Genomic DNA, 15,187 nt, shown 5'->3' on the forward strand with positions numbered 1-15,187 from the left:
AAAGAACCTGACGGGCAAAGTTTTCACCCAGAAGGTGGTGCATACGTGGAACGGGTTGCCAGGGAAGGTGGTAGAGGTGGGTACAATCACAATATTTAAGAGACATTTAAACAGGTACTGTACATGGATGGGAAATATTTAAAGGGATATGGGCCAAACACAGACAAATGGACTAGTTCAGTTTAGGAAATCTGGTCGGCAAGGACGAATTGGCCCAAAGGGCCTATTTCTGAACTGTGCAATCCCATGACTTAGAGCCATAGAGTCATAGAGATGTACAGCACAGAAACAGATCCTTCGGTCCAACCTGTCCATGCCAACCAGATATCCCAACCCAATCTAGTCCCACCTGCCAGCACCCAGCCTATATCCCTCCAAACTCTTCCTATTCATATACCCATCCAAATGCCTCTTAAATGTTGAAATTGTACCAACCTCCACCACTTCCTCTGGCAGCTCATTCTATACACGTGCCACCCTCTCTGTGAAAAGGTTGACCCATAGGTCTCTTTTATATCTTTCCCCTCTCACCCTAAACCTATTCCCTCTAGTTCTAGACTCATTGACCCCAGGGAAAAGACTTTGCCTATTTACCATATCCATGCCCCTCATAATTTTGTAAACCTCTATGAGGTAACCCCTCAGCCTCCGACGCTCCTGGGAAAACAGCCCCAGCCTGTTCAGCCTCTCCCTGTAGCTCAAATCCTCCAACCCTGGCAACACATAGAACATAGAACATAGAAAAATACAGCGCAGTACAGGCCCTTTGGCCCTCGATGTTGCGCTGACTGAAGCCTACCTAACCTACACTAGCCCAATAACCTCCATATGCTTATCCAATGCCCGCTTGAATGACCATAAAGAGGGAGAGTCCACCACTGATACTGGCAGGGCATTCCATGAACTCACAACCCGCTGAGTAAAGAATCTACCCCTAACATCTGTCCTATACTAACCTCCCCTTAATTTAAAGCTGTGTCCCCTAGTAACAGCTGACTCCATACATGGAAAAAGGTTCTCACTGTCAACCCTATCTAAACCCCTAATCATCTTGTAAATCGTTTGTAAATCCTTTCTGACCCCTTTCAAGTTTCACAACATCTTTCCGATAGGAAGGAGAATTGCATGCAATATTCCAACAGTGGCCTAACCAATGTCATGTACAGCCCTAACATGATGTCCCAACTCAATAATCTGACCAATAAAGGAAAGCATACCAAACGCCTTCTTCACTATCCTATCTTCCTGCGACTCCACTTTCAAGGAGCTATGAACCTGCACTTCAAGGTCTCTTTGTTCAGCAATACTCTCTAGGACCTTCCAATAAGTGTATAAGTCTTGCTAAGATTTGCTTTCCCAAAATGCAGCACCTTGCATTTATCTGAATTAAACTCCATCTGCCACTTCTCAGCCCATTAGCCCATCTGGTCCAGATCCTGCTGTAATCTGAGGTAACCCTCTTTGCTATCCACTACACCTCCAATTTTGGTGTCATCTGCAAACTTACTAACTGGACCTCTTATGCTCACATCCATATCATTTATGTAAATTACAAAAAGTATTGGACCCAGCACCGATTCTTGTGGCACTACACTGGTCACAGGCCTCCAGTCTGAAAAACAACCTTCCACTACCACCCTCTGTCTTCTACCTTTGAGCCAGTTCTGTATCCAAATGGCAAGTTCTCCTTGTATTCCGTGAGATCTAACCTTGCTAACAAATCTCCCATGGGGAACCTTCTTGAACACCTTACTGAAGTCCATATCGTTCATATCTACCACTCTGCCCTCATCAATCTTCTTTGTTACTTCCTCAAAAAACTCAATCAAGTTTGTGAGACATGATTTCCCATGCACAAAGCCATGTTGACTATCCCTAAACAGTGCTTGCCTTTCCAAATATGTGTAATATGAGGGAACCCTCTTCGCTGTCCACTACACCTCCAATTTTGTCCCTCAGGATTCCCTCCAACAACTTGCCCACCACCGACATCAGGCTCACTGGTCTATAGTTCCCTGGCATGTCCTTACCACCCTTCTTAAACAGTGGCACCACGTTAGCCAACCTCCAGTCTTCTGGAACCTCACCTGTGAATATCGATGATACAAATATCTCAGCAAGGGGCCCAGCAATCACTTCTCTAGCTTCCCACAGTGTTCTAGGGTACACCTGATCAGGTCCTGGGGATTTATCCACCTTTATCCATTTCAAGACATTAGGCACTGCCTCCTCTGTAATATGGACAATTTGCAAGATGTCACCATCTATTTCCCTATATCTTCCATGTCTTTTTCCACTGTAAATACTGATGCAAAATACTCGTTTAGTATCTCCCCTATTTTCTGCGGCTCCACACAAAGGCCGCCTTGCTGATCTTTGAGGGGCCCTATTCTCTCCCTAGTTATCCTTTTGTCCTTAATGTATTTGTAAAAACCTTTTGGATTCTCCTTAATTCTATTCGCCCAAGCTATTTCATGTCCCCTTTTTGCCTTCCTGATTTCCCTCTTAAGTATACTCGTACTGCCTTTATACTCTTCTAAGGATTCACTTGATCTATCCTGTCTATACGTGACATATGCTTCCTTCTTTTTCTTAATCAGACCCTCAATTTCTTTAGTCATCCAGCTTTCCCTACACCTACCAGCCTTTCCTTTCACCCTAACAGGAATATAGTTTCTCTGGATTCTCATTATCTCATTTTTGAAGGCTTCCCATTTTCCAGCCGTCCCTTTACCTGCAAAATGGAAATGGAATGTGACTTGAAATGGAAAATTGCCCAGGTATATGCTGTATGCAAAAAGCAGGACAAATCCAACCTCGCCAATTACTACTCCCTTTCAACTTATTCTCAATCATCATTAAAATAATGGAATGTATTGTTGACAGTGGTGTAAAGCAGCACTTAACAATAACCTGCTTACTAATGCTGAGTATGGGTTCAGCCAGGGTCACACAGCTTCTAACCTCATCACAGCCTCTGTCCAAACCTAGTCAAAAAAAATTGAAGAGATGGCAACTGTTTTTAAATCCAGGCAGCACTTGACAAATTATGGCATCAAAGAGCCCTAATAAAACTAGACTCAGTGGGAATCAGAAAATATTTCCCCCTGATTGGAGGGATTCCAAGCACAAAGGAAGATAGCTGTTTTTTTGGGAGGAATCTTCTCAGTCCTAGGCCATTTCTGCAGAGTTCCTCAGGATAGTGTCCTCAGCCCAAGCATATTCAGCTACTTCATTAATGACCTTTCCTCCATCACAAGGTCAGTGGTACCAATGTGCAATCATCAGCGCACAGTGGTGAGTATCATTTGCAACTCTTCAGATACTGAAGCAATCAGTGTTCAAATGTAGCAATACCTGAACAATAATCCTTATAATTGTTTCCACTCGTTCCTGCTTCCCCATTATCTACAGGATAACAAGCACAATGTTTCAACCCTTTCAGTCCTGAAGAAGAATAATTTGCAGTTGTAAACCTTTGCTTTACATTATCCAGGTTTAGAAAGTAACACTTGCATTATACAAATGCTCAGCAATGGCTATCTTCAATAAGGAAGTATCTCATTATCACCCCTTGGCATTCATTATTACCATCACTGAATCCTGTGCTATCAACATCTTGTTGACTACCATTGACCAGAAACTCAACTGGAATAGCTGTATGAATGCAATGGCAAGACGAGCACGTGAGAGGCTAGAATTTCTGTGACGTATAACTCACCTCCTGACTCTTCAAAGCCTGCCCACCATCTGCAACTGAAGTTAGGAGTGCGATGGAATATTCCCATTTGTTTGAATGAATGCAGCTCCAATAACACTCAAGTCACTCAACATCATCCATAACAAGAAATTCTGCTTGACAGCCACCCCAATCACCACCTTCAGCATTCATTTTGTCCAAGACCAATGCACAGTAGCAGCAGTGTGTAACGTGCGCAATGCACTACATGACTCACAACAGCTCATTTGACAGCACCTTCCAAATAAGAACATAAGAACTAGGAGCAAGAGTAGGCAATCTGACCCTTCGAGCCTGTTCCACCATTCAATAAGATCATGGCTGACCTTTTCATGGACTCAGCTCCATTTATCTGTCCTCTCACCACAACCCTTAATTCCTTTACTGTTCAAAACATTATCTATCTTAACTTTAAAAATATGCACTATTGTAACCTCGACTACTTTACTGGACACAGAATTCCACAGATTCACAATCCTCTGAGTGAAGAAGTTCCTTCTCAATTCAGTCCTAAATCTGCTCCCCCTAATTTTGAGGCTACGCCCTCTTGTCCTAGTTTCACCTGCCAGTGGAAACATCCTCTCTACTTCTATCATATCTATTCCCTTCGTAATTTTACATGCTTCTGTAAGATCCCCCCTCATTCTTCTAAATTCCAATGAATGTAATCCCAGTCTACTCAGTCTCTCCTCATAAGCCAACCCTTTTAACCCCAGAATCTCCTCTGCACTCCGTCTAGTGCCGGTATATCCTTTCTCAAGTAAGGAGACCAAAACTGCACACAGTACTCCAGGTGTGGTCTCTCCAGCAGCCTATACAGTTGCAACATAACCTCCCTGCTTTTAAACTCAATCCCTTTAACATTGAAGGACAACATTCTATTTGCCTTCTCAATTACCTGTTGTTCCTGAAGACCATCCCTCTGTGATTCATATGCAAGGACACCCAGGTCCCTCTGCATAGCAACATGCTGCAATTTTTTACCATTCAAAAATTATCTTTATTTTTACTGTTATTCCTACCAAAATGGATGATTTCACAATTATTAACATTGTGCTCCATCTGCCAGACCTTTGCAAAGGGACGTACATAGTTTAAGTGAGTGGGCAAAGTTTCACAGTCATTTCCACACTTTGGTCTACCAAAATGTCATCCCAAACTTTGACATACTACACATCCTAAACTCCAAATCATCGATGGAAATTGTGAATAATTGCAGTCCCAACACTGGTTCCTGAGGCACACCACTAGTCACTAATTGCCAACCAGAAAAGCACTAATTTATCCCCACTCTTTGCTTCCTGTTAGTTAACCAATCCTCTAACCGTGCTCATACATTACCCATAATGCCATGCATCTTTATCTTACGCAGCAGCCTTTTGTGGTGGCACCTCTACCAGCCTCTACCACGTAGAAGGCCAAGGACAACAGTTAAATGGCAATATCACTACTTGCAAGTCACATGTCACCCTGATTTGGAACTAATTCACCCTGAACACTGCACTGATTGGGCAGCTATTTGGGCTGAGGTTGACTTGGCCGAGTGGCTTGACCTCCTGTGATGGTCCCCAGAAAGGTTGGTCCTCCTCAACCACCCCATCCACAATGTCTCCAGGTACCTGGCCGTAAACTGGGGAGTTCCTTTGAATTGTAATGGTGGAGCATCGTGATGTGAGGATATGTTTCTAGCATTCCTGATGAAGGGCTTATGCCCAAAACATTGATTCTCCTGCTCCTTGGATGCTGCCTGACCTGCTGTGCTACACTTTCCAACTGAGTTTCTAGCATGCAGAGTCTGAAATAGTGTGCAGGTGGGTTTTAAATATGGCACCAGTGTTGTAAAACAACAGAGTTTTCTGACAGTGGTGAGCACCTCCACCTGTGTGATTTCCTGAGAAGGACACTGAGGAGCCAGATTGCTTGCTTAAGTGGAGAGAGGATAAATGCATGAGATAAGTTGTTCTGAGCCAAAACAGACCATGAATCTCATGTGGCACAACATTTTTACTGCAAATGGGAAAATTCGACCTGTATTCCCAACTTCCAAAGAGCACCCTCTATTTATCATCAAGAGGTTATTTTATTGCCAATGCTGGGCATTCTTATCATATCTATTTGTACAATATTCAAGACCAGTATAGCCTTTGCCAATTCTTAATGCACCAAATCTGACCATGTACCATCCTTAGCCAATTTTGGAACTCGTTTCCTGGTTACAGCTATCTGCACAAAATTTGAGTTTTAAAAAAAATCATGTTTCTGACAGTAGCATTTTGTTGGAGGTTACACTGCCAAACCATATTATTTCAGAAAGATTATTTATTTGATTTTCAATATCTCCTTGCTATCTTCCTAGCCCAAGACAAATGGATTTTAGCCTCCATCAAAGGAATGGCTTGTTTAAACAGAGGCTTTTTCCTATACAGTCAGTTCTGCTTTAATGCAGTAGTTCTGTTCTCATGCAAACCTGTGTTATAAGAAAGTTGTGTAATAGCAGCACCATTGAAACTAATGGGGCTAGAATTGCATTATGATCAACACACATTTTAAAGGTTCGCGCTTTAGAAACAGTGTCCCCAATTTGTCAATCGTGTTACAGCGAATTCCTGTTAACAAAACATGCACTATACTGAACAACCTGTAGTATGATCTGGTAATTTCCAACGAATTGTTAAAAAAGAAGCTCACTAATTTTCAAATTTAGCACAATTCTTCCCATATATAAAAATGCGAAAGATCATTCAGCCCTTTGAGTCTGCTCCATTACTCAATAAGATCATGGCTGATCTGTTTGAGTTTTGAATTCCAGAGTCACATCTATTATAAATAACCATGATTACACTGCCGAACAAAAATATATCAACTTCTGCCTTAGAATTATTTGATGCTTCCATCGCCTTCTGAGGCACAATCCACTGAGAGGAACCAAATTCTCCTCATCTCTGTTCTAAAAGGTGACCCCTGATTTAAAAATAATGCCCCCTAGTTCTAGAGTCACCCACAAGAGGAAACATCCTTTCAATACCTACCTTATCAAGACTTGTTAGGATCTTATACATTTCAATCAAGTTACTTCTCACTCTTCTAAACTCAAGTGGTAACAATCCTAGTTTGAGTCGGAAAGTGTGGCACTGGAAAAGCACAGCCAGTCAGGCAGTATCTGAAAAGCAGGAGAGTCAATGTTTCTAGCATAACTCTAAGACAACCAAATCATTCCATATATTAACTCAGTAAACTTCCTCTGATCTACCTCCAATACGCTTACATCATTCCTTAAATAAGGAGACCAAAGCTGCACACAGTTTTCAGTATGTGATCTTAGCATTGCCTTCTATAACATCTTTACTTTCATATTCAGTCCCATTGCTAATAAAGATCAGCATTCCATTAATTGCCTTGATTACCTGCATACTAATGTTTATGTGACTCGAGCACTAAATACCTAGATCCCTTTGCCTCTCAAAGCTTTGCAGTCATTTTTCATTTAAGTAATCCTTACCTTATTTTATTCTTCTTGTCAAAGTAGATGACTTCACATTTTCCCACACTATTTTTCATCTGCAAGGAGGTTTCTCACTTACTCCATCTATCTTTATCTTTTTGCAACCTGCATGTTGTCTCCACAACATAATTTCCAAACTATCTTGTTGTTGTCTGTGAATTTAGTTATCATGTCTTCACTGGTCTCACCTAAATTATTGAGGCCAATTTTAAAAAGTCAAAACACTGACAGGACTCAACTTATCATACTGTCACTCAGACAAAGACCCATTTCTACATATAGTCGGTTCTGTTATAATGTGTATTTCTTCAACGTGAATTGGCTTTAACGCGATTGAAGAATTTAGACCATTATTTGTAGAACGCAAATAATGGTCTAAATCTGTATTAGCTAGAATGTGATTTCAGCCCCATTAGTTTAAATGGCGCGGCCATTGCGCAATTTTCTTATTACACGAGGTTGCATAAGAACGGAACTATCATATTACATCACAACTGACTGTACTCTATTCTTGACAATGATGAGTTGATGATGAGAATATTTTGGCACAACTGCATATCACTTTCATTTTAAAATAAATGAAATCAATATTTATTGCTTTTTTTATAATGTTGTAGAATTTATTGTTTACAAAGATAACATCAATATTTTAGGGTCAAGGTCTCTGGAGCAAAAACAAGCATTTTAAGTAATTCAAGACAAACTAAACAGACAATGCTAAGCTTGAATCTTAAAATCCTAAAACATTGAGGGGTTAAGAAAGACTGAAACAATGCAAAGATCCTCAATTTTAAAGCCTTAGAAATGAGTAACACTTCAGTATTAAGTTTGGAACTGAGAAACAATAAGGAAGACGAGAACACCAACTAAAAGAGCAGCAAAATCAGAGGGGAATGTTGAGAGCCAGTGATGAACAGGAAACAAGTATAGTCATAACAGTGTGAATCTGAAAGGTTTGTCAAGACATTTGTTAAAGCAATGCTTACCTAAGCAAGTAATATATATATATATACCATGTTTTAATAGTGTGAAATTGATATTTGGAACGACACTTTGATACAGTCTTTTTATAAAAAGAAACATGCTGATATTCTGCAAACCAAGGCTGTTTCCAGTAGCAACAGTGATTGTTGTGTTTTTTAAAGCATAAAGGTAGAATCAGCTTTTACTGTGATGAGTAGCAGACCATAATGATCAGGACAGGTTCATCAGATTATATAATTATAATACCCTGTCTTCTTTGATTGGAAAACACAAGTAATCTACTGGTGATGAATAATAGATTAAAAAAATACCCTGTCATTTACTTGCTGTAAAGAAAATCCAAAGGACTGAAACTTACCATTAAAAACTAAGGTTAGCATGGCAACTTCAAAGCTATTTTCGTTGATGAAATAGTATTTCTTAATTTTACTGTTTGCTGTTGAAAATTATTACTTACAACATGTTAAATATTGTTGTGGTTCTGTTCGCCGAGCTGGGAATTTGTGTTGCAGACGTTTCGTCCCCTGTCTAGGTGACATCCTCAGTGCTTGGGAGCCTCCTGTGGAGCGCTTCTGTGATGTTTCCTCTCGCATTTATAGTGATTTGTACCTGCCGCTTCTGGTTGTCAGTTCCAGCTGTCCGCTGCAGTGGTCGGTATATTGGGTCCAGGTCGATGTGCTTATTGATTGAATCTGTGGATGAGTGCCATGCCTCTAGGAATTCCCTGGCTGTTCTCTGTTTGGCTTGTCCTATAATAGTAGTGTTGTCCCAGTCGAACTCATGTTGCTTTTCATCTGAGTGTGTGGCTACTAAGGATAGCTGGTCATGTCGTTTCGTGGCTAGTTGGTGTTCATGGATGCGGATCGTTAGCTGTCTTCCTGTTTGTCCTATGTAGTGTTTTGTGCAGTCCTTGCATGGGATTTTGTACACTACATTGGTTTTGCTAATGCTGGGTATCGGGTCCTGGTGAGTTGTTATCTGAGAGTGGCTGTTGGTTTATGTGCTGTTATGAGTCCTAGTGGTCGCAGTAGTCTGGCTGTCAGTTCAGGAATGTTTTTGATGTATGGTAGTGGAGCTAGTTCTTTGGAGCTTCACAGGAGGCTCCCAAGCACTGAGGATGTCACCTAGACAGGGGACAAAACGTCTGCAACACAAATTCCCAGCTTGGCAAACAGAGCCACAACAATGAGCACCCGAGCTACAAATCTTCTCCCAAACTTTAAATGTTAAATATTGTAAGAAACTGCATTGGTCACTGGAAAATTCAAATTTACTTTAGAAGTTATCAGACTCTTAGGGAATCATAACAAATTCAATGTAAATTACCCCACATTATTGCATCTACTATATATTCAAATAATGATATAGTCTAAATAACATTCTATAGTATGCACCTTATATGAAAGAGTTGTTTAATAGAGTAGAACTTTATTGCTGAAAAAGACACAGTTTGTCGAAGCTTTTCATCTTGCATTCATCAGGACAATTCACAAGAATATCAATCCAACATTTATACTATATTCGAAGAGAGTGTTGATTGGTTGGCAGATGGATTGTGATGAGTAGAAGCATTGCTATGGAGAGTGCACCAATTAATAGTTAACTGCGCAAATTTTAAACCAGGCATGTGTTGTAATGTCCCCATCACTGACTCAGATCAAAGATATAAGGAAAGAGCTGGATCACTCCTTTGCTTTTCATACATTACAAGAATTATTTGATAGATCAATACTTGATATTGTATCTAATACCACAACACCACATTAAAAAAACATTTGCAACAATAACTCTACAAAAGATTTTGATTTTTATTGCTTTAAGAATGACGTTTAAGATGTTTCTGTCCAATTGACAGTATTTTATAATTGTTACAGTTACATGTCACAAAGCAAATGTAACTGAGATATTTATTAATCTATCAGAAAATATTTATATTCATGTTACACTTAATTTTGCTTTTAGGATTTGAAGCCTGGTAATCTGGCTATAAATAAAGATTGTGGCTTGAAGGTAATTGTTTTTGTTTTGATGAATTGTAAATATATATAGTTTTGTCTAGTTTCTGAGGTTTTAAATTGAACTTTATGTACTTTTAACTTCAAATTACAATTAATTTAACTGTAAAATATAACGTAGTTGTAGACGAACAGTAGAGTGCAGAAAGGTATGTAACTTTTGTCTAAAAATAGTTCTATTTTCTTTACATAGGTATTTTGTAGTTACATAACATGGAACCAAACCTTATATACCGTTTAGTTCAGGATGGTGATTATTTTCAACCTGAACAGTGGTCCTTATTCTGTCTGCTTGCTTTCGTTCCCTATTGCACTGTTCCTCTTTCCTTTAACCATCTACCTAATCTACCCCCAATTGTTGACATAATCTTTCTTTCAGTCACCAACTTTGCAATATGTTTCACAAACTCTTAACCTTCTATGTGAAGACAACATGTTCCCGGTTCATTTTTTTATTACCATATATAGTTAATCTTGACAATCTATAATGGGACTGTAAAACTCATTGCCCTATTTCAATATCCATAATTTAAGCAATCTATAAATCATTCAGTAATTTCCTCTGGTTAATAAAAACAGAACCATTTTCAAGTTTTTCTTCACTTTTGTATTTCCTCACAAAGTCAGCATTCTAATAAATCTTTGCTGTATTTCTCTATTGGCTCAACATGTTTCCTACAGTGTCACATCCTCTTAATATGTTGATGTTTATATCCAACACTTGCCTTAAAACCAGTTAGTTTTTTAGTGGTCTTATCTTGAATAGCTGTGAACTCGAATCACCAAATCTCTCAATTCTTCCACATCATCTGTCATTGCTCATTCAAGAATAACTACTAAAAGAATAGTGTTTTTTACCGTAGTTTTCTAAAAGGGACCATCTCAAATTTAATTTTGTTGCCACTGGCACTTTTATTAATTTTCTGTTGTCAACAACATATTCTTACATATTCCTCTTCCATTTGGTATTCAGCATTATTTACTTTGCGTGGAAGGAGCAGATATATTGATTGATTCCCTGGGAAAAAAAGAGATTTTATTCTGAGGAAAGACTGGGTCTATACTCATTGGAGTTCAGAAGAATGAAAGGTGACCTGCTTCTGGGTGACAATTCCAAAGATTCATGACACTTCCAGAAAAGACATTTCTTCTCATCTCCATAGCATGAATGACTCCTTGTTTTGAAACAATGCCTACTCATTCTATATACCCCCACAAGGAAAGCCATCCTCTTGGCATCCATCCTATCAGAATTTTCTGCATTTCAATACAGTGGAGGTTGGGCAATTGAAATCTTCAAGGCTGAAATAGATAATTGAACTATAGGGTAGCTAGAGGTTTGGGTACAGGTGGAATAGTGTTAATACCAAAACCAGACTATCAAAACTCTTATTGACTAGAGGTACAGGTTTAAGGGATGTCTGGTCTCCTGGTCCCATGTTTTTATGATCTTACATTATCCTTCCAACTCCTCTCATCCTTTTCTCATATTTCCTTTTCATGTTTCATAGTTTGATATGATTTCAAAGGTGCAGACAGCCCTTGTTACTCAATGAACCAGTCCAAGCACAATACATAAGATTGTTATTGTTAAATCTCATATAGACTACCAGAGATCTTTAACAGGGGGAACTGTTAGGCAAAAGAACTTCAGTCTCCAACAATGTGTGTGTATTATCATAATTTTGTCAAAAGGCCAACTCACTGGTGGCAGGTATGACATGTTTCAATTTGTGGACCTGTCCTTAGCTTTAGTTCAATTGTTACAAGCAAATGGGGAGAGTTAGATCTGCCCTGCTTTTCTAGACTGCCATGGTTAGTCACAACAAAAATGTATTTTTTTTTCCATGGAGCTGGACCTCACTTTTATTAAAATGCAGTTAATTAATTCTCTAGCTACAAGGAAACAAAACAAGAAGACTTTTTCCTGAGTGAAACGAAGAATCATTTTGTTTCTTGCTAAACCTTAGACAAATAATGATGACAGAATATCAAATACATACACAATCACAATCACAGGCTCAAAGCTAAAAAGGGAGTAATATCTAGTACAAAAAGGATGATATAAGAATATTCAGTTTAATGCCCTCAGGGGTATCCTGAGGTGGTTAGTGATGCCTTTGAGTATTTGGTTTTCGGATGTTTCAACAATTTGTGCTGTTAGTGGTTGCTTTGAGAGGCTTTTTCTAGTTGTGCTGTTTACAAATCTACCTCCAGTGGTCTGCCTCAAATTCACCTCAAAAATGCATTCTTCATGTTTAGAGTCATTGTTTCCAAGCTGAATAATTTTAGGCAGATTTTTTTCTCCAAAATGTAAAACTTATCATACAGGCATAAATTAAAATTAGGAGATTTGAGTCTTCATATATGATGTGTTTCAATCTCTTCAACAACAATGTATGTTAAATTCAGTTTAGATGATTTTGTTAATTCCAAGTTGGTGTGGGCGGCACGGTGGCACAGTGGTTAGCACTGCTGCCTCACAGCACCAGAGACTCGGGTTCAATTCCCGCCTCAGGCGACTGACTGTGTGGAGTTTGCACGTTCTCCCCGTGTCTGCGTGGGTTTCCTCCGGGTGCTCCGGTTTCCTCCCACAGTCCAAAGATGTGCAGGTCAGGTGAATTGGCCATGCTAAATTGCCCGTAGTGTTAGGTAAGGGGTATGGGTGGGTTGCGCTTCGGCGGGGCGGTGTGGACTTGTTGGGCCGAAGGGCCTGTTTCCACACTGTAAGTAATCTAATCTAATCTAATCTAAAAATCTAATCTTGGTTTCCTGGAACATTGGTTAGCCTGTGGTCAGATGATCATTGTGGTCAATTTTTAAGTCTCTATCTTAATTTTTAAAATCTTTTTAGTCCATGTAAGTCCCAGGCAGTGAAATCAGTTGATGAAATTCAAACATTGATAGAAGTACATCTCTATGACTCTAAGTCAAACATTGATCATCCTTACTTTACCACTATCCTGCCAGAACTGAATAGACTAGTATCCACATTCATAGACAGCTAAAACACTGGGTCAGTTCTACTGATCAAAAAAGTGAGAAGAACTTCTTTTTGTGATTCAGAAAGTTCATTGCTTCAAAGTTTTTGAAAACTTTAAATAATGAACTTCATATAAACAACTGGCACGTGATATACTCTAGTAGTTGGTTACTTTTTTTAGAAAAAGAATTTTACTTAACCAGAAAGATATAATTCAAATGGGACCTGTATATTTTCTTGACACTACAGATCATTGACTTTGGTCTCGCTAGACACACAGATTCGGAGATGACAGGATATGTGGTCACACGATGGTACCGTGCACCTGAGGTCATTCTGAACTGGAGGCACTATACTCAGACCGGTGAGTCCCTATCATGCTTAATCACAAAAAGTAATTAATGTCCAGGTTAAAATAATTCCATCATGGCACAATTGAAGCCTTTTTTATATCAAGTTTAAAGGACATGGTTGTAAGTTGAGAACTGTAAATTCTGGAAATATATAGCAGGTTATTCAACATCTGTAAATACAAATTATGATAAATTTTGCACTTGCATAGCACCTGTAATGTGATAAACTTGTTAATATGCTTCACAGGAGTATTATCCAACACAATTTGATATGAACCATGTGGAAGTAGTAGTTTGATCAAAACATCATGTCTTAAGGAATGTATTAAAGGAGGGAGAGAGGTGGATATTTTGGGAGGGAGTTTCAGGGTTTAGGGCTTTGTAATCTAAAACATGACACGGTGAATTGCTTCGAATCAGAAATTCTCAAGATACCAGAATTAGAGGAGCACATATATCTTTGAGGATTGTGAAGTTGTAGGAGATTACAGAGGGGCAAGGCTAAGGAGGGAAAAAAGCAAATTACTGCGGATGCTGGAATCTGAAACCAAAAGTGAAAATGCTGGAAAACCTCAGCAGGTCTGGCAGCATCTGTAAGGAGAGAAAAGAGCTGATGTTTCGAGTCTAACTGACTGACCCTTTGTCAAAGCTAAAAGGTCAGTTAGACTCGAAACATCAGCTGTTTTCTCTCCTTACAGATGCTGAAGGCTAAGGAGGGAATTGAAATAAGTACAATACAGTACAGCACAGGAACAGGCCCTTTAACCCACCAAACCCGCTCTGATTCCCAATTCTTCTTTAGACTCACTACTTATTGCCCATATGCAGTTTCTTTCCCTCTATTTGCCTCCCATTCACATGTCACCTGAAATATTGCTTATTTGCCTGCTTCCAGCACCTCCACTGGCAGTGCATTTCAGGCACTCACCAACCCCTGTGTGAAAAGTTTTCCCCATACTTCTACTCTAAACATTTCCCCTCTCATCTTGAACCAGTGCCCTCTGTAGTTGACCTTTCCACTCTGGGAAAAAGCCTCTGAGTATCCACCCTATCTATGTCTCTTATAATTTTGTAAATCTCTACCATGTCACCCTCAGCCTCCGTCTTTCCAGTGAAAACAATTCCTATTTATCCAACTTCTCCTCATAACTAAAACCCTCTAGAACAAGCAACATCCAGGTAAGCCTCCTCTGCACTCTCTCTGAAGCACTTACATCCTTGTGGTAGTGTGGTGACTAGAACTGCATGCAATATTCTAAATGTGACCTAACTAAAGGTTTATACAGCTGTAACGTAACTTGCCAAGATTTATATTTGATGGCTGATGAAGGTAAGCATGCTGTATGCCTTCTTGACCACCTTATCCACCTGTGTTACCACTTTCAGAGATCTGTATATCTGAACCTGTATATCCAGATCCTTCTGTATGTCAGTGCTCCTGAGGGTTCTGCCATTTATTGTATAATTCGCACCTGAATTTGATCTTCCAAAATACACCACCTTGCATTTGTCCAGATTAAACTGCCATTTATCTGCCCAATTCTATCTATATCCCATTGTATCCTTTTGACAATCCTCCTCACGACCTGCAACTTCACCAAATTTGGAGTC

General features: G+C 39.4%; 1 protein-coding gene across 1 annotated transcript in view; it reads left to right on the forward strand.

Annotated features, from left to right (window-relative positions):
- LOC140467296 (mitogen-activated protein kinase 13-like) overlaps positions 1-15,187 on the forward strand; it is a 74,510-nt gene that overhangs the window by 38,186 nt on the left and 21,137 nt on the right. Inside the window, exons 6-7 of the mRNA XM_072563561.1 lie at positions 10,188-10,235; positions 13,473-13,587. Coding sequence (XP_072419662.1) covers positions 10,188-10,235; positions 13,473-13,587 — 163 coding nt within the window. The remainder of the gene's footprint in view (positions 1-10,187; positions 10,236-13,472; positions 13,588-15,187) is intronic.

The sequence above is a fragment of the Chiloscyllium punctatum genome, chromosome 45 (genome assembly GCF_047496795.1).
Source record: "Chiloscyllium punctatum isolate Juve2018m chromosome 45, sChiPun1.3, whole genome shotgun sequence".
In the NCBI taxonomy this organism is placed as follows: domain Eukaryota; kingdom Metazoa; phylum Chordata; class Chondrichthyes; order Orectolobiformes; family Hemiscylliidae; genus Chiloscyllium; species Chiloscyllium punctatum.